Source organism: Chondrus crispus, genomic scaffold (assembly GCF_000350225.1).
Source record: "Chondrus crispus Stackhouse genomic scaffold, scaffold_197, whole genome shotgun sequence".
Taxonomy (NCBI): Eukaryota; Rhodophyta; class Florideophyceae; order Gigartinales; family Gigartinaceae; genus Chondrus; species Chondrus crispus.
In genome coordinates, this window is record NW_005179065.1 from 124,245 (window position 1) to 143,876 (window position 19,632).

Here is a 19,632-nt window from a genome sequence, read left to right on the forward strand (position 1 = left end):
ACTCCCGCAGCCGCACCGTCTTCCCCTTCCCCGAATAACCCCACTCCCGAACCCGCCCAATTCTCCGCCCCATCGGATGCCCAACCACGGAAACAACTCTCGGCTAGCTCAGCACGCCGTTCCCCGACAGTCCCCGAGCCTGTACCGTCAGCCCCACCTAAGTCTAACGGTCGTCGCCCTGCTCGGCCCCCTTCCCGTCGCACTCACGCCCCCTTGGCTATCCCGGTATCGTCAAAGTCAACCGCAGCCAACGCTGCACGCCGCGACACGGTTACTGGCAAATACCACCGCCACGCAGCCCCACCTTCCACTACTGCAACTTCTTTTGGCCGTCCTGACCCTCCACAACCTTCCATGCCTTCCGTCGGAAAGCCTGAACCCACTCTCATCCCGGACAACGGTGACGCTACCAGTGTCTTGGGAAGTTCTCGAGAACAACCTGCACCTGCTGCCCCGGTACCCACTGGAACCCTCGATGAGTACCGTGAAGGCTGCTTGAAGCTTGAGAAGATCCGACATGGCAAAGTTTTTGAGGCCGAAAAGAGAAGGCTGTTTCATGAGAGCAGTGTCGAGACCGAGTACCAAAGAAATGTCCATGCTGCTGTCGACGAATACTTACGGCTTCGCACAAAGATCGTTATGAGGTTGCTGAGTGACAACTTGTGCAAGGTAAAGCACGTTCAAGGACTTCGCTTCAAGATCATGGGGGAAGATAGCACGGCATCTGGGTGGAACCAGAGAAAGCATGAAATGTCTCTTCGTGGACGCGGTGCCACTACCGAAAACAATGGTGACAACAGCAATGGAAAATCGGGTGGACGAAGTGCGCTGGAGGAAGACGGCCTCCTTGCCGAGATCGAGAAGGACAATGGAGTCAGAGAGAAGGAGAAGAAAGGTCGGAATAGGAAGAATGAAAACCGACAGAAAGTCAAGGTTCAGATTGAAGTCGAAGAAAGTGAGGCCCTCCACGACCTGGCTCTCATCCGGGGTGAGAAGCGGTCGAGAGAGCCGGAGCCCGTTGTGATAGAACGGCGCGTGAAGAAACGAAAATGAGTTGGTGTTGCGTTGGTCACGTCGCGCACCAAATCACCCGCCACCCCACCGGTGATTCCGTTCTTATCTTATCTTCTCCTAAACAAGTTAAACTTATGGCGACAAGACCCGGGTGGAACACTCCCTCTAAACTTTTCAAGCTCATTCGGCCGTTGGCCAGTGTTTATTTGCGCAATTGATAAATATGTACATTTTCGCGGCGTCTGCCCCGCAAGTCGAGACCCTTTTCGCCTCTTGTTTGTTCTATCTACAAGGCCTTCCTAAATATGCATGCGCCCAGCCGCAGGCCCCTATCGATGTGCATCAATCGCGTCTCTTACTTCAAAAGCGCGCTCTAGCGTGAGTCGCGTGAGGTGATTGAGAGTTATTCGGAGCCGTCCCACCTCGTCTCGCAGCAGGCGGTCGTCCTTTTTTTCGTCGCCAGACCCGATACTGCCTTCGGCATCGGCCGCCCATCCCGCGGTGGCCATCTGCACGTTTGCCAATTCCGCAGTGATGTCTCGCATTCTCTTTTGTAGGCGCGGCTTGTCTGCACAGACGGATTTCAGTGGCGTCGCTCTCCCCAAGGGAGGCTTTCCCGACGGGAACGCATCCTCAATAGCCGCGGTGACCTCGTCCGCCTCGACCTGAAGCTCTTCTAGCGATAGCTGATCGTCTGCGACGTCACCCCAGTCCGCGTACCCATTCTTGCATGGAACATTCTCGGCTCCGGCGCCGGCAATGCCCGTTGAGCGCGCAGATTCTAAAGAGGATTCGTGCTGCTCAATGCCGTCCCACTCGTCGGGCAAAATCTCCACTGCGGGCCGCACAGGCTTCCGTCGATGCATCTCCGAGGTCTCAGAGGCAGGTGACGAGTTGGAGGCCGGGAAGGAATGGGGCCTGCTCAGTGGGGACGACGCTCGTTCGTGCACGCCGGTGATGAGTTCCAGCTCGCGGTCGTCTGAGGCGACATCGAGGTCATCCATATCTTCGACGTCGACATGGCGCGGCGCGGTGCTCGCGAAGTGGTCGCTTTGAGGCGTGTCGTCGAGGTGGAGCGGTTTGAGTTCGATGAAGGGACGGGGAGGGGTTAGGGAGGGGCTGCGGCTCTGCGTGGAAGGATGATGCGGGTGGTGAACCTCGTCAGCAGAGTCTTCTGCGGCGCTGTCGTAGGTTGCAAGTACGTCGGAGCGCGTCACGAGTTGGCTTTTCCAGGTCGCGGGATCATCCCTAGTGAGCTCTGCGAGGTCGTCGGCGTCGTGGTAGTAAGTTTCGCTTGCCGATTGCTGCGAGTTGTCGGAGGAATGGTCAAGATCGGAGTCGGAGTCGGGAGCGGAGTCGGAGTCGGAGACTTGGTGATGGTCTTCATGGTCGCTTTCGGGGCCGGAGACATTTCCATCATCGTCTGGAACGTCGGAGGCGCGGGACAGGGAAGTGCCGGCCGGGGAGGAGGGTGGCGGTGGGAGGAGAGGGGGGACGCGAGAGGGGGAGCCCGACTTGGCAGGGAAGGACTTTGCGTCATCGCTATCGAGCGAGGAATCGGAAGGGGCCGAGTTGTGGACGGCTGGGGGGGGCAACGGTGGGGGTGGGGGCGGGGGCGGGGCGGGCATGTTGTTTGGGTGAAGGGAGAAGACGGTGGGTGGGAGAGAGGTGACGGGGTGGTGGGTGGGTACAGAGAATTTGAAAGGTAACTGACAAGGGGGGGAGGGGGGTGAGTGTGGGAGGGGGCACGTAGCGTTGGGCAACAAGTTGCCAATGAGGGGTTTAAAAGAATCGGGGGGATTTTAAATTCTATTTTAAATTTTGCAAGGGCACGTGGCACAGTGCTGTGCTTTCGAAGGGCAGCACATTGGTGGAGGACTAGGAATTCAAACTGACTCACGGATCCAACAAAGTCAATCGGGATCCATCAAGGACTGTAATGCGGTAAACGGTAGCACGCGTGTGCACGTGTACGACTCTAGTCTGCGAGTGATGGCCGGACTGGATTGGTCACCAAGATCGACACTCTTCAGATCTTGTGAGAGGCAAACACTGGGCAAAAGTGGAAGTGTTGCGGCCAGGACAGGAGAGCGAGTGGCACCCACGGTATATAGAGTAGGATATTCAACAGATCTCGGTCCGCAACCCACCGATGAAATCCCCGCTTGTGCACACCTGACGCAAGGTACAAGTACGACTCGAGCATTGCACCTCGTCGCAATATGGGATCTCAGGAGTTGACCGCTGTCTCTCCGCCTGTCTTTTTGTTTAAATAGCCGCAACCGACGTCCGCACGCCCCAAGCTTTCCCCTTCGGCCGCAGCTAGTTCCCCGCACACATCCTCACCATGGCTTTTGTCACACCTATCCCGTTGTCGCGCCCCTCCGCGCGGCCCGTCGCCTCTTCGCGCCGCCCGCCCACGGCCGAGCTGCAGCCCGTCGCCCCGCTTAACGGCGACCAAGCTCTGGATATGAAGGTCAAGTACCCCATCTCCAAGCCGGCGCCGCTCTGCCGCTGCTGGCAGAGTAAGGACTTTCCGCGCTGCGATGGCTCTCACAACAATTTCAACAAGGCCACTGGCAGTAATGTCGGGCCCATTGTTGTCTCCGTGTCTAAAGAGTAGCTTGTCGTTCAGTAAAGACAGCCCTCTCTTCACATACCCTCGTCGCAGATCGCAAAGTGCGCCTCCCGCTTCCCTGCCCCGCTCCAGACACACTTGTTACAGCAGACACAGTCTTGCCAGCCCCGTTTTGTTCCTTTGACAAACCACTGTCGCGCCTCCCAATTCTCGTCTCTTTTCCGCTTTTTGCTTCTCCTCGCCCGTTCCTCCAGCTCTTTAACTCTGGCCGTCATCGTCTCATTGTATTCCCTCCTAGTCAATACCACTCCCAGCATCACCTTTCCAGGGGACACGTGCGCAATCTGGACGCATCCCAGGTCCTGAACTTCGATACTCGCTTCCACATTCGTCCCGACCTCTACACCTCTTAGCATCGCCTTGTACCCCAGCTTCGCGTCTCCATCTTGCATAACACTGATCTCATTCCCACACTTCGTTCCATACCGAACTCGTTCAATTTCGCGCATTGCCCGCCTTCTCTCGTCCCCATCCCACCTCACGAGCATCTCTACTTTCAAATCTTTGCCCTGCAACGAGCTCTGCACCAAGACCTCTACCTCCCGCTCGTACGTCGGAATCCTCACGTCCAGCATCTGCGCCATCACAGCAAACACAGCATCCGTCTGCGCCCTCACGGTAAACGCCGCCCTCTTGTCATAATCTGTCCGACTCAAGTTCACAATCACTACATCGCCCTTGCCGCGAAACGGCAAGCCGCGCGCGGGATCCATCTGGCAGCTCGTCCCAACTACGACCGCTAAATCAGCCTTGTCTCCGTGCTCACGCGCCAGCTCCAGGTCGTAATCCGGCAGAGCGTCGTCCCAGTCGAGCGCCTTGTCCGTCAGCATCCCATCGCAGTTTGCCCTTCCGCATCGCTTCCCGGAAGGCTTGTACCCGACTGTTGGTACCTCGCTGTCACGCCGCGTCTCGGACTTGCATACGGGACACCAATCCACAAACAGATTTCCGTGCAGCTCCGACAGCGCGGAGCGGGGTAAACCGGAGCGGAGGTGGAGTCCATCCACGTTTTGCGAAATGACGTAATGGATAAACCCCATGGCGTGCATCGCTGTTATGGCCATATGCGTGAGGGTGGGAACTGCGTCCTCGAAACATGTATTGGAGGCGCCATCCTGCTTGTCTGTGGTCTTCGCGCGCGATGATTCAGTGGTCCACACCCCTTTCGGACCGCGAAAATCACGGATACCGGCTGAAGTGGATATACCCGCGCCTGTGTGAAGGACGACATGCGACGAGGAGCGGATGCGACGGGCAAGGATGCGTGCTTTGGCGAGGACCGAGAGCGGTGGGTCGGGGTCGCTGCGGAGGTTGAGCTTCCCTCGGTAGGAGTATTTGGAGAGACGATCCGAGTAGCCCTGCGCCGACATTTGCGCGCACGCAGCTCGCTTTTAGTCTGCGGTGCTTTGGGAGAGTCGGGTGAGGCTCAATTCTCGCGACGGTTGTGATGCCGCTTGGGAATGGGTTTTCCTGGGCTGCGTCTTGCGGCTAGGAGGAAGAATGCAGCACGAAAGACGCATGCATTGATCACGCTTGAGTCGGCGCAAAAATAATATCGTACTTTTCGATATACAGATATATCTGTAGGAACAAGTTCTAATGAAATGAGGCATTTTTTTCACTTGGATTTCCGGTGGCAGAAAAAGTCAACTGCCCCCACGCTGCATAGATCCTTTCACGTGGCCAGGGACAGAGGTCTATCGTAAAGGGAATGTAAGGAAAGCACGAAACTATTCTATCGGTCGGTGGACGGAGATTTGAACAAATTCGTTTAGTAGGCCTTTCTATCAATTTGCACTTGGCTGCAAAAAGCCGTACTTGTGGAAAAATGAAGTTTTCCGGCAAATAGATTGACAAATACTGTATTGAGGGAGTAATTTATTAAAGTTGAAAAGGGTCTGCAACCGGCCCTTTGTCACCTGCGGACAGTACCCCGACGACCGGGGGTTGCTGTGTTCGGTGGCGAGTCAACCTCGATTGTCTTACTCCTGTCTACCTAAAAGTCTCCGCTACCCGGAGACGGAGGCAGGCGTTATATATTACGGACGCGAGCGGAAGGCGCGCGTAAATTAAAGGGGCCTCGAAGCATGTAAAACAGCAAGCGAGGACTGCCATCGATATTCTTAAGGTTATTGATGTGCTATGTGGAGCTGATGGTTGATAGGTACCACCTTGCAGTAGAAATTCACAGTCCCCCTTTTTCCGAAGACGAGCTTGCGTCGCGTCGAATCACCCATTGCTGGACAGGGTTTGTATCCATACCCGTTTTCAGCAACTCCTCCAAAGACTTGTTTGGCTTGATCTTGGTAAGTCCATCAGCGATGTTGTGCTCTGAAAGAACCAAGCCGACGTTAGATATCTCCTGACGGTTGTAGGCCTCTCTCGCCGCTACAATATCGATCATCAAACGCCTTTCCGTTGTTGATGAGGCCTTTGTAATGACATCGAACATCTGCATAGAATCGGTAAGAATTTGGAGAGGGATCATTCGACTGTAGATGGTTTGCAAATCATGCCGTAACATAAATGCCCGGTCAAAGCCATCTGCGAATGCATAAACTTCTCCTCCAAGTATGGATCTAACAACCCTTTTGGACTTCCTGCTCGAGTAATCAAGGATATGCGCGTAGTTATTGTTGTCACACAGAAATACAATAAAACCAAGTTGGGAGGAGAGGTCGTCATTGTTTGCAAAAGAGGCATCCGTATACACCCTAATATGTAAGGTGTCCACATCGAGCTTTTGGAAGCGCAGGCAAAGATCTGTAGATCTTTTCACCTTTAAGATAGCTGAATTAATCTCATTCAGTTTGTCCCTCTGGTGTTTGGAGTACGTTTCGGCCGTGACTTGTGCAGCTTGGTTGATAGCGCAGCTAACATCGGGTCTGGTGTGTCCAAGCCATGCGAAGCTCGCTCGAAAGGAAGAAACTGGTCGAATGTAGCATCCATAGGAATCACCTTTAGTTTCTTAGCATAAACACTCTGGCTGATTGTGCGCTCACCGTTGTCCAGCGTGCTAATGAATGCACCAAAGAACTCAAAGTTGTCCCACTCCCTTGGTTTGGAGTCAAACTTCACAAGAGTTTTTTCGGTTAGCTTCTGAAAAGCTTCGTTGCCTGCAAGAGCTCCATCGTCGATGTAGTTTCCCATCATCCCGCCGATGTCTTCATGGTTTCGCTTCAGGTACAAAGACGGGTCCCCTGCCGTTGGTGTCATTTTCAAGTCATCTGTGATGTGGCGTTGGACTGTGACCCCCCAGTAGTCTCCAGCATCGCATGTCCCGTACAGAGGGCGGAGTAACTCCAGGATGTCCTGTTCGTCCAGACCGAAAGCTTCTAAGTCCTTTTTCTTTGGGAGTAAAAAGATCTTCCGTGAGAGTTTTTCATCGCTTTGCAAGTAGGCTTGAGTAACATCGTGTCCAAATATTCGGAACCTCTTGACGGCGGCAACAGAAACGATCATGCGAGTAGAGCTTTGGCGCAGGGTGGTAATATTGTGTACCAGACGCGACTTTTCTTTGTCATTATGCCCTTGGGCCACATAACGGGCCTTGGCTTTCTCATGGTCTGTACCAAGGTTCTTCAGTGTAAGAACAAACCTTCCGCTTAGTACGTTAGCGCTGGGAGGTAAGTCCTCTTTCCTGATCACCCGCCAAGTCTGTCTCTTTATCAGGCCAGATATCTCTTTCTCTTTGGCTTCTTTGAATTCTAAGGAGTTAACGCGAGGATCGTCGTTCTGCCCCACTTCCATCAGATTAACTTGGACCACAGAAACAAATTCCCGTGCAGAAATATTTGCATCTGTGGAAAGCGAGTCAAATGGGGCTGCATCGTCAATGGGTGAAGGCGGTTCTAGTTCGTTGACCTTCATTTGTGACGTGATGCGCTGCAGCTCTTCGACTATGTCGTCATCCGTTTCAAGGTTCTTCGCCGGGACCTGTAGGCTTACTGGAGTCGCATGCTGGATATCGGGGCGGCGAAACTGCTTCACCTTGTCAATGGAGAGGAGCGTAGTCCTTCCATTGATATCGACGTGAAGCATCTTCCCGTTGATGTCGAGCACCTTGTGGGGTCCTACCCACTTGTCAACTGGCTTCTCTTTGTAGACAAGTACTTCGGATCCAATCGGGATTTCAGCCATCGCTGCGCCAGGAGCGTTACTGCGGAGTGCTTTCTTCACTTGGCTTCCAGCAATGATTTTTGCCATTTCATCCCTGGCCTTCAGCATGGCTTTCATTCTCTGAACTTGGACAGGGAGCGCCATTGGAAAAATGGGAATACGAGGCATCACACCGAAGACTAGTAAGGTGGGAACAAGTACCTTAGGTCCAGCACTATCGTTCATTGCTTTGATCGCGAGAGAAAGTGCGAAGTCGATAGGAATCTCTGGATGCTGAGTACGCACCTTGCAATATATCTGCCGTAGGAAAGAGTAGTAACGTTCCCCGACACCGAGTGCATTGTGACTCTCAACTCCGGATAATTCCAGCTTCATGCCAGCCATGTTGACAAGGTTCTTCCATGCAATTGACCTGAACTGAGGACCTTGATCTGCAGACATTACATCAGAGAAACCAATGTACTTGTTGGTCCAGATGCGCATGTATACTTCCCATACAGCGTCGGTAGTCTCCCGACCTAAAAAGGCAGCAGCGCTGAACTTTGTATCCTTGTCGACTATATGGAGCACGGTCTTGGAGTCTAGAAACATAAGATCAAGGCATACGGTTCGATTGAACACAATGTCGCCCTCAGGCAAGGACACTCTGAAACGGCGGGGCTTTTGCGCCTCTCGTTGGCATATATCACAGGTTGCTTCTATGCGCTCTAGGTCTGAGAGGACAGCTGGTGATGTTGTCTCCGGATCTGCCATCTTCATCACAGCATACAACCTCTCCGGTTGGGGGTGAAAGAAATGCCGATGTGTCTTTTGTAGTTCAGCTTCGGTGAACATAACAGCAGCTCCCCATTCGTAGTAAAGGTGACCGAGCTTTTCTGTGAGCTGTACCTCCCATCCTTGTAAGCGTGACGACAGGGTGAATTGTTCGGCATCGATGACCATTTTGAACGCCTTCAGCATGTCAAGCCCAAAAAGAAATGGGACATTAATCCCCACAATGTCAACTGAGAGTTCCAGGAAGTGGAACTCCGTGATGGGCATCCTTACTTCAAGCTTTCCTAAACCTTTTTGTTGATGTGTGCCAAATCGAAAGACCGTCCCTCGAGAGGAAGTATTGGGTGCGAAAGGAATGTTCATAAATTCACAATAAGCTTTCGCTTGAAGTTCCCCGATAACTGTCTTCTGTGCGGCGGAATCTACGCATGCCCCGAGGAACGGTACATTTTCCGGCACAACAGAGCTTTCGTTCACAACGAAGATATTTTCTTCATCCTCCACTGCCTCCTCTTCTGTGTCAGAGCTGTTGGCAGGGACATCCTTTAAGGTGAAAGTATTTTCGAACAGGGTTTCAAACACTTGGCGCTCATCATCGTTGACACCGTCTACTGCAGGCCCAGTCATTTCGTCAAGTTGATAACAAATGTCAACCAAAACCTGGTGTACAGCGGTGCCCTTTAGATTAGCCTTCTTCTGGCAGTACTCGATGCGGTTGGCAGCTGCTTTAACGTTGTTGGGAAGTAGCTTGCAGTCTTTAAGAATGTGGTTCCCACCACAGTTAAAGCACCCTTGTATGCTGAGGGGATCAAAGGCACTTTTTACTGGAACTGAAGAGGCTCGCTGTGGCCTTCTATCGCGAGTATACCGTCCTTGTCCGGTATAGAAGATGCCACCGGATTTCGGTTGGACGGCTAGCTTCCCGCGATTTTCAGCACTATCTCGAAGTTTGGCAACCTTTGCTTCCTTATTGAGTTGGAGAGCAGCTTCAAGTTCGCCGTAGAGTTTTTGAAAGGTCAAGCGGTGGGTTGCAACTCGACTCAGGGGTTCATGGGACCATGAGGAACCGACAACAGCATTCCGCAAAAATTCGACTTTATGCACGTCTCCCTGGTGTGAACGTGGGCATTGCCTTGAGAACTTGAGAATGACCTTATAAACCTTGGCCAGGGCAGCGGTTTCCTCAGTACCATCGGAGGTGAAGGACGTTAGACGTAAGCTGCTAAGATAGTTCTTCACCCTCGTCTGGCGTACAACGGAGTTGTACTCCTCTTCGATCATAGAAACGGCCTGTTGGAAGCCAGTTGCGTAGCCGTCAACTTTGTCCAAGTAGAACCTTTTTGCGTCACCACGGAGGAGGTTGTGAAGATACTGCAATTTTTGTACAGGCGTTAAGCTGTAATCACGTGAGATTTGCAGGTATTCATCAACAAACTCCATCCAAGCTTCTCCAAGCTCTCCAGAGAATTTGTTTTCTCTGTGTTTGAGTCTCATAGCAATATTATGTGCTACTCTCTCAGAGGAGACACCATACGAAGGAGTGGAGGCACTCGCACTTAGCTGTGGGGGTGGTGCATGGCCGCTGTGTTGGCTAAGATCTGCACGCCCCCTTCTTCCCGCAGCTAAGATACTTTGCAACGATCTCGATAGCAGCCTGTGTATCTTCCGGTTCCTCATAGAGGTTTGATGCAAGAGTCATCATGATTCTCCATGAAGAGAGCTGAGTCATGTTAGCACCACGCGTATCCAGGAAGTCGCGGAGGCTCCTGAAGGCAATCGGCATGTCACATATTTCCTTTGAAAAGAGGAGAGCCGGGGGGAACATCTCCGCTATGCTGTGCTTGAGCTGCTCTACAGACAATTCTGTGTCACTTTGGAGCAGTCGGATGCTCGTAATGAATCCCTTTTGTACGCTCGTTAAGGCGCCTAAGGCATCATTTGAAACACTTCCCATAAACACGGGCGCCTGCAGGAGGGGGAGATTTGTGGTATCAGGGGCTGACAATACGGCACTGTCTTGGGAGGGGTCCATTTGTCACACTTATTCTGATTTTCTTCTATCCAAGTTCTTGAAGGGTACTCCGACCCTAGGCGACGCGTCCCCTACGCGCGGAGGGAGTCCTTTTCAGCTACTCTGCCAACCCTCAGACTCGTGGGGGATGGTGACTTAGATGTTTTTAGGTATCCCCACCAGCCGACTTACGTCAGCCCTACGGTGTCCTTCCCTTACTAACAAATGTCTCGAGTTCCTACTCGTCCAATAAACCAACCAACAAAACCTAGCCGACCGACAAGAAGAGGGAGCGGATTAGCCTTCAGAATTAACCCTTATGCAATAAGCCACCAATGACCCCACGCTAAAAGCCGAAGCTATGCAGCGATTGATCGAGAGTTCGGCGGGGAGTGTGGTCCCTCCTTTCGGAGTAAAGGCGTCGTCTTGCGGGGATTTACTGTACACGAGCCCGAAGCTCCCTGCAACCACTATCCCCTTGGTCGAAGTGTCTGCCCCAGCAATAACCGACTGGGGGACGTAGGTAAGATAATGCAACCCACTTCAGACAGCTACTACCCAAATACGGTCCCTATAGCCGGTGCAGGACCAGGGACCTTCAGCGCAACGACCCAGCACCAACCACGTAGTACCTCTGGTACCCTCCTTTTCCTTGAACTCCACGCAAGTCAGAGATTTAAGCGAGCGGGTAAAAGACTGTACGACGATGATCCTTCTTCGAGAGGTTTCCAATAAAAGAGAGACGCTCACGAGCTCCAACGATGAGGGCGGGGGAGCGAGTGCGAAGTGGACGCTGTGGGGTGCAGGCAAAACTCGAGACGGGACTAGAGAGGGGTGGTACAGGGGGGGCACCGGGGCACCGTACCTGTGATTTCGGCTTGACTGAGGGGTCGCAGGCTTGGTTCCGAGCAGGGGCGAGTAATTTTGAACGGTCGCAAGAGCGAGCCGCAACCACGGCGGCGGCGGCGCTGGTGCGAAATTGGATTAAGGATTCACTTCAAAATCAAATTCGCGAGTGTGGAAAAATGAAGTTTTCCGGCAAATAGATTGACAAATACTGTATGGAGGGAGTAATTTATTAAAGTTGAAAAGGGTCTGCAACCGGCCCTTGGTCACCTGCGGACAGTACCCCGACGACCGGGGGTTGCTGTGTTCGGTGGCGAGTCAACCTCGATTGTCTTACTCCTGTCTACCTAAAAGTCTCCGCTACCCGGAGACGGAGGCAGGCGTTATATATTACGGACGCGAGCGGAAGGCGCGCGTAAATTAAAGGGGCCTCGAAGCATGTAAAACAGCAAGCGAGGACTGCCATCGATATTCTTAAGGTTATTGATGTGCTATGTGGAGCTGATGGTTGATAGGTACCACCTTGCAGTAGAAATTCACAGTACTCAATACAGTAAGGGACGTCATGTAACAGATTGAGAGCTCAAATTCCAGAAATTATCTGAATCACGATAACCAACAAATGGCACTCATAGATGTGTTACACGTACCGAAAGCATAGGAATCACCGCAACTAGAACCGTTTTCAAAAAAACGCAGACAAACACAGAGAAGACACTGTGTTAGATAAAACGTTCAACTTTTATGTAATCCCTTATCATTCCTCGCCGCCATTCCTGAAACTCTTTCCCAATCTCGATATTTTTCTATGAATCCTCTCATCACTCCCCAGGGCGCAGCGAATGCGCTTCACTTGCTTGCAGAGGCCGTTGTAGACAGAGCAGCTGAGATACAGCAGCACAGCCGTGAGGAGGAATGGAGCGCATCCGACGAGGAGTGGGACTCGGCTTGCCCTATCATCGACCCATTCTACAGTGAGGCCGGCCCACCCATGTTTCTCCATATGGCCAACTTCACAGCCCAGCAATTCAACCTTCTTTGGGAGGCCTCCGCCGATTTCATCCGAGACAATTGGAACACTGGACGAGGCCGAAAAACGTCGGTCGCAAACAAGGACATCCTTTTTATGACGCTTGCGTCTGTAAAGCATGGGGAAACATGGGAATGGTTAGCTTCAAAATTTGCTATGAAAGGACCAACTTTCGAGCGCCTGGTGCTACGATTTCTTGGTTTGATGGCGGACGAAATGTATCGGGTGTATGTAGAAAAAAATGATGATACTTTCCCAATGATGGCGTTAATGGAGAGGGGCGTACTTTTAGACACTTTTCATTCGCACGGTACGCCACCGATGTTATCTTTCAGCAGAGCAACCGCCCTGTTGGGACGATGCAGGAAGGAAAGCATTACTATTCCGGGAAGCACAAATTGTATGGTCTGAAGACCGAGGTTTCTGTTTTGCCCGCCGAGGTAGCAATTGGATGCAGCAAACACTATGGCGGTTCAGTGGCGGATATAGAAATAATGAGCAGGATGAAAGCCTATCACAAGCAGTGGCTCGAGAAAAAGGGGATGAATCAAGTGTTGCTGATGTCGGGCCGCTGAGCGATGACTTTCCAGGGAAATGGGCAGTACTCGCCGATCATCTGCGACCTTATGATAAGGGGTACCAAGGAGCTACTGAGATGTTGAGGGTTGTGCACCCCGTGAAGCGGACAAAGAACAGAGCCATTATGCGCGACGAGGAGCGATTCAATCGCAAGGTGTCGGGGGACCGAATTATTGTTGAAAACTTTTTTGGTCGGTTGTGTTCTCTGTGGACTGTTGTTGGGAGCAAGTTTCGGTGGGCTGAGGCGTCATACGATACTATTTTTTGTTTCTGTCTTGCGATGACTAATTTGCATGTCAAGTGGAACCCGCTGAGGGCTGGGGATTGGGACTTTTACGTGGGATGGAAGAATCGTCTCTACAAGCTAGGGGATGAGCGAGTGACGAAGCGCAGGCAAGGACAGGCGCTGTATAGGGAACGTCGTCGACAACGTTTGAATGTCCAGAGGCGTGGTGCCAGTTTGGGAACGGAAACACAGGCTCCGTGAGAAACGCTGGTGTGTTGCAAGAACATAGCACTTTTCTGTAAACAAAGTGCCATTTTGGATGTCAGACGTCGTTTTCCATTATAATTTGGCGGTTGTTGCATTGCTGTGTGGTCAGGATGTCGTCGGTTTTTTTTTGAAGTGCGGCTGCCTTTCCTTTATCAGCTGTGATCTACGCAAAAAGCGAGCTTTTGACGCAAAGCCCTAGTGAAGCCTGGGTGAAGTCCCATACGGGATGTCCCATTTCATCACTTTTCTAAGATTCCCGGCTGTACCCTTGGGTACAGTATACAGAGCTGAAGCGTTTGCTCATGCTAGCTACGTGTAGTTTCACACGTTGACCGCATACCGTACATGATGAAAGGGACCCCATGTGTCAGCATGAGTGGAAGCACCCGCTTTCAATTTCGGTTGGACCAGAACCGTAAGTACTGTGTGTGTCACGTGCTAGCCTATGCAATGGGAAATTCAGATATTTTGCAGTGAGTTGTGGCACTTTCCGGACCCAGATGCTCCTCTAGTGTCTAAGCGTACAGGGGCCTCATATGAGGCCGTAGTCCTCATATGAGGGCCCGCTTTCTATCTTCCGTAGCACCCTAAGGCGTACGTGAAACCACAACACTGTCGAATCCGAGTTCTGTAGGCCAAAGCCACAGTAATAACTGCGGCAGTGAGATACGTGAGATGCGTGAGCTCCGAGGTTCAGAGAGCGCAGTGAGTGCGCCTGCCCCCATGCACACCCGCAGTGAATGCGCGGTAGCAACTGAGGCTACAAATAGGGACACTGAGGTCCCATTCTAATAAACAAAGGCAGCGACGCCATCGTTACTTTTATGGTAGCATCGCGCACGAACAAGCACCGCTATAATCACTTTAACGCTCTGTCCTTGGTCCTGCTCTCGTATTCCACCATGTCAGAACGTGAGAATGAATCCAGTGGTAAAATCCCTCGTCTCGAGAAGTCCGACGACTACATTCTCTGGAAACGTCGCGTATACGCCTACATCCGTGGCTATGACGCCGAGGTCATCGGCTTTGAGTTAGAACCTTCGAGTAACAGTCCATCTGTCCGCAAGAAGTGGTTTGAACTGACCATTCGCGCTAAGAGCATCATTGTCCTTTCTCTTGGTGACTCTCCGTTGGCGAAAGTCCGTCATCTCATTGATGATGATAATATCTCAGCTAAACAGTTTTGGGATGAGCTTGAAACGATTTGTACTGCCTCAAATGCTCAAGCAATTCTTAATCTCCGTCAAGACATGGACGACATTCGTTATAAGGAAGGAACCAGTTCGGATGATCACGTCAATAAGTTTACCGAACTTCTGAACAAATTGGCAAGTTACGACGAAGAGCTTACCGAAAAGGATAAGGCCTCCAAACTCTTGCGTACAATTCCCGAGTCGTTCATTGGCCTCGCCATGATTGCTCAAGTGCAAGAGTTGCAATTCAAAAGGCTAATCCAAGCTATGCATGCTGAGATTTCCCGACGTCAAAGCGTAAAAACGTCCAACCTAAATCGAACTCCCCACGCTTCTATAGCTGAAATGGGTTCACAATTTAATGGACGTTCCACTCGTGGCGGACGCATTTCCAAACATAGGAGCCAGGGCAACGACGCCTGTTATGTTTGTGGGAAAAATGGACACTACGCCGTTGACTGTTGGCACAGAGCGAATCGTGGCGGCCATCGAGGCCGCGGACGTGGGGGATTTCGTGGCAGAAGAGGCCGCGGTAGAGGTCGCGGTCGCGGGTTCCACCAGTACGGACACCGGTACGGTACACAACGTCCCGGTCCTGGACCAGCACCTCAATATCCGACGGGTTTGGGATATGGAAATAATTGGGACAACGAGTCTGGAAACCAAGGCTTCGGAACTGAACAACAACAGCCGCAAGCTAACCCGCAGCAAGTTGGCTTCCCTCCTCGACGTCCAAGTAGTTCCAACCACAGTAACTCATACCAGGGTTTCATGGCTAGAATTAAGTTTCGAAGCTCTATCGCGTTAGTGAGTATCAAAAGGTCAGATGAAGCTCTTATCGACTCTGGTGCTACGCATAATTTCTTTAATTCGAAGAAATTATTTTACAGTTACGAAGAGTTTGACGAAGAAGTTCGGTCTGCTTCTGGTACCTCTCCAATCGTTGGTGTTGGTCAAATATTTCTGCCCCTTGACGGAGGTGTATTCATTGAGGGCTCTTTCCAGCACACTGCTGAAAGCATCTTATCGGTCCATTGCCTCTCGACATTATTCGACATAGTCTTCAAGACTTACGGAAGCACGAATACGAGTTCTTGCCGAATTTACAGGAAGAACACTGAATTGAAAGTGTTTGAGACGGAGACGCAAGGGGGATTGTACAAGATGGCATTGCCGAAACGCCAAAATCATGAAGTGAACTCATCACAGACCTGTATCGAAGAATTTGAGACTTCTCACTGCCTTATCTGTGCCGCCGCTGTACACTCATCCGTTCAAGGACCAACTCGTCCTACATCCTTTCTCTTCAACAACAAACCGTTGGAATGGCACAACCGCACTGGACACCCAAGTCCTTCAAGATATGCTCGCCTTGCTCAGACCTTTGAAGATATTCCGTACTTTTCAAGACGTACAATGGAGGGCTTGCTCTGTGTCCCGTGCCAACTCGGGAAAGCGCGTCGAGCAAAGATCACAAGAACTCCCGACACAACAGCCTATCCCCTCGAGCTCGTACACACGGACATCGCCGGTCCCGTTAAAGCATCCACCGGAGGAAGCATCTACTCTTTATGTTTCATGGACTCATTCACCGCCAAGTCCGATGTCTTTTTTCTCAAGAAGAAATCTGACTTGTTGAAGTATCTGATTGAATATAAGACGAAGTCCGAACTAGACACTGGTCACGTTCTCCACAAAATTCGCCTTGATGGCGCCGGGGAAAACATGAGTAGGACTGTAGAGCAATTTTGTGCGAAGCACGGAATCGAACTTGAGCCCTCTCCACCATACGCCCATCAGAGCAACAGCACCGCCGAGCGACTCAACCAAGAGTTTTGGGCACGCACTCGCGTTCTTTTGTTTGCGTCCAAGTTGCCGCACAATTTATGGGCTGAGGCCATGAATCATGCAAACTGGCTTCGGAACCGGCTTCCCGCCTCGCGTGTACAGGGATAATACCTTTGCTCCTTTGGCAACCAAGGACAAGAATACGGTTATCAAAGGTACCAATCTTCGGACAGCCCGGATTTGCCTTTCAATACCGCTCTGATACCGCTCCCAACAAGAAGCTGAGTGCCCGCACAATACATGGACATTTTGTGGGGATGCAGAGTGATGAGACACTCCCTCGCATTTACGTCCCGCAAGCGAAGTCCATTATTGTATCAAGAGTACAAGACTTTCGCCAGTACGACGAACATAAACTTCCTGGCGTGGCATCACTTCTTGATGGAATTGCAAGGCAAAGCGAAACCGAAAGCATTAACATTTCAGATGGAGAAGCGGAAGAGGTGTTCATCACAGCATTTCAAGCATGTGTGTCCACACTCCCCAGCGGAATCTTTCGCAATCGGGGTCACAGTCGACAACTTGACAAGTACCTACCCAGATATTATCGTTCCTACCCTCGACTTCCTCGGACGTTCCGTGAGGCCATCATTTTCCCTGCATGGCGAGAAGCCATTGACCGAGAGTACAAAGCCCTTCGAGACCGAGGAACTTGGAACTATGTTACTCGCACAAGCGCTATGCGTCCAGTTCTATTCACTTGGGTCTTTAAGCTCAAACCACTTGACATTGAAGGCCGTAAATTTCTACACAAAGCTCGGTGTTGTATCAGAAGTGACCGTCAAACACCTTATGTAGATTTCGACCCATCCAACACGTACGCCCCCGTCGCAAGCCACGAAGCGATTCGACTTTTATTAGCTTTCGCGGCAGGGGAGAATCACATCATCGAAGGCGCAGACATCAGCAACGCGTACCTCTATGGCGACATTGATGTCCCCATATTCATGGAGCAGCCTACCGACTCATCTGGAATTGAGGCATTTCCCGGAATGGTCTGCCAGTTATCGAAGTCGTTGTACGGTCTGAAACAAGCAGGGGAAATTTGGGGGTCGGTCTTGTTTGATACGCTCATGAGCTGGGGATTTCGCGTCTCGAACATCGATCGTCGGGTGTTCTTCCTTCAGTCTGGAACGGAATTTATTATTCTTCTCGTCGTAGTAGATGACATGATATTTGTGTCGAATTCCGCATCGTTGATGAACGACATCAAGAATCGCATTTCAACTACATTCGATGTTAAATTGTTTGGACAACTGTAAACGTTTATCGGCTGGGAGATATCACAAAGTAGCGAGGGATTCACGGTCAGACACACCCGCTACGCTAAAGATATATTGCAAAAGTGCGGACTCGAACATTGCAATGCGGTTTGGACTCCGCTCCCTGTAGTATAAACACCCCCAACGGAGGGGGGTGTATACTCAGTTCTTGCGGAGACCCCGATCGGAGAAGGGAAGCAATCCCAGCTAACGGAACCGGGAAGCGGGCCCGGGTAGCGTGATGGTAGAGCGGGTTCGGACGGGGACGCGCGCACGGGCGGGTCGATCTACGCCTCGACGCCCCGGGGCAGCGCTGGGTTACGTACCAGCGCTGACGGGCGGAGGCGGATCTAGGCTCGCTCGTGTGCTCGCGCGTCCCCTTCCCGCTCGGCTCCTAACTAGATACGGGTTATTGTAGGCAGCCCGATCTAGAATAAGCGGGGCGAGCTTGACCAAAGGCGTAGGTGCTGGACAAGCTCGTGCTTGTCCTCCCCCGTCGCCATCGGTCCGCTCACGTATTTAATGTACAAGTTAGTCTATCATACTACAGTACAGTACGTACTGTACTATAGTGCTACTGTGGTCGGCTACAGTAGTGGGTGCGGGTCGCGCGTACTGTAGGGATGTCAGCATTCGGTGCTGACAGCACGCGCGCTCCTGCGCGTCGTACTGTAGAGCTCGGGCTCTACAGTAGCTGATCTAATCTAAATCTAGTCCCAGGGGGTTATACTACACTCCCCACACGAGCGGACCTCACATCAGCTTATGATAACGATACCCTGCTCGACCCACCTGCACATTCCGACTATCGCTCTGCCGTAGGCGCTCTAATATATCTCGCAGTATGCACACGCCCCGACCTATCTTTCTCCGTTTCTGTCCTCGCTCGACAGGTACATGCTCCAACACAACGTCACCAACTTCTTCTAAAACGGGTTTTGCGGTACGTTGCAGGAACGGTAACGTTGGGCTTGCATTTTTGCCGTCGCCGGGGCGCCCTAACGGCTGCGTCACTCCAAGGACACGTCGATGCCGACTGGGGGGGCTGCTGTGAGACTCGGCATTCGACAACAGGATATATCACATCCGTCAATGAAGGACCTATTCAGTGAAAAAGCCAAAGGCAAACACTTATCGCTTTGTCATCAGCAGAGTCCGAATATGTAGCAATGTCTTCATGCGCAAAACAAATAACCTGGCTTCGACGTTTATTCTGGGAAATCGTTTCAAGGTCACCGTTTCACGATCACGCCTGGTTGGAACCCACAATACTATTTTCAGATAGTACAGCGGCTATATCGTTGGGCCTACGAGCAAGTTTCTGCACGGAACAAGCATATAGACATTAAGGTTCACCACATCAAAGAGCTCATCAATCGGAAAGAAATCGTTCTTTGCTGCATTCCTTCGAGACAAAATATCGCTGATAATTTTAAGAAGCCCGTGAAGACGGACACAATGAATGAGCTGCGGAAGAAACTGAACTTGGAAATGTTCCAGTGAGAGGACTGAGTAAAGGTTGAGAGGTCGATAGTGTCAAAAAGAAAATGTTGGCCACCATGGATGACAACACAAACGACTCACAACGGCAAAGCCGCAACGATGTTCACCAGAACGGGGCATTAGACACGACAACCCTCTCTCCACAGCAATGCACGCGGGTGCTCAATCGTTGCCCTCACTAGCCCCGCTTCAGTACATCGTCAATTCCAGTGTCGAAGTGTGGTTTCGCACGGTATTTATATCAGATATTTCAAGCTCAAATGGGGCAATTTAACACTGTGCGCTCTCCGCGGTTGTCGCCACCCGAAATCGCCGCCTGCGC

General features: G+C 51.6%; 3 protein-coding genes; 1 reads left to right on the forward strand and 2 right to left on the reverse strand.

The window, feature by feature from the left end:
• Positions 1-750: 750 nt before the first annotated feature.
• CHC_T00003570001 (hypothetical protein) lies at positions 751-1,274 on the forward strand. XM_005714788.1 is given in 2 exon segments: positions 751-1,053; positions 1,054-1,274. The coding sequence occupies 1 exon segment, from the start codon at positions 751-753 to the stop codon at positions 1,051-1,053; it is 303 nt and encodes a 100-aa protein (XP_005714845.1). The 3' UTR covers positions 1,054-1,274.
• A 69-nt stretch (positions 1,275-1,343) lies between these two features.
• CHC_T00003571001 (hypothetical protein) lies at positions 1,344-2,018 on the reverse strand. The gene has a single exon (XM_005714789.1). The coding sequence runs from the start codon at positions 2,016-2,018 to the stop codon at positions 1,344-1,346; it is 675 nt and encodes a 224-aa protein (XP_005714846.1).
• A 1,648-nt stretch (positions 2,019-3,666) lies between these two features.
• Positions 3,667-5,022, reverse strand: CHC_T00003572001 (hypothetical protein). Its single transcript, XM_005714790.1, has one exon. It carries the CDS (start codon positions 5,020-5,022, stop codon positions 3,667-3,669), a length of 1,356 nt encoding a protein of 451 aa, XP_005714847.1.
• Positions 5,023-19,632: the final 14,610 nt, after the last annotated feature.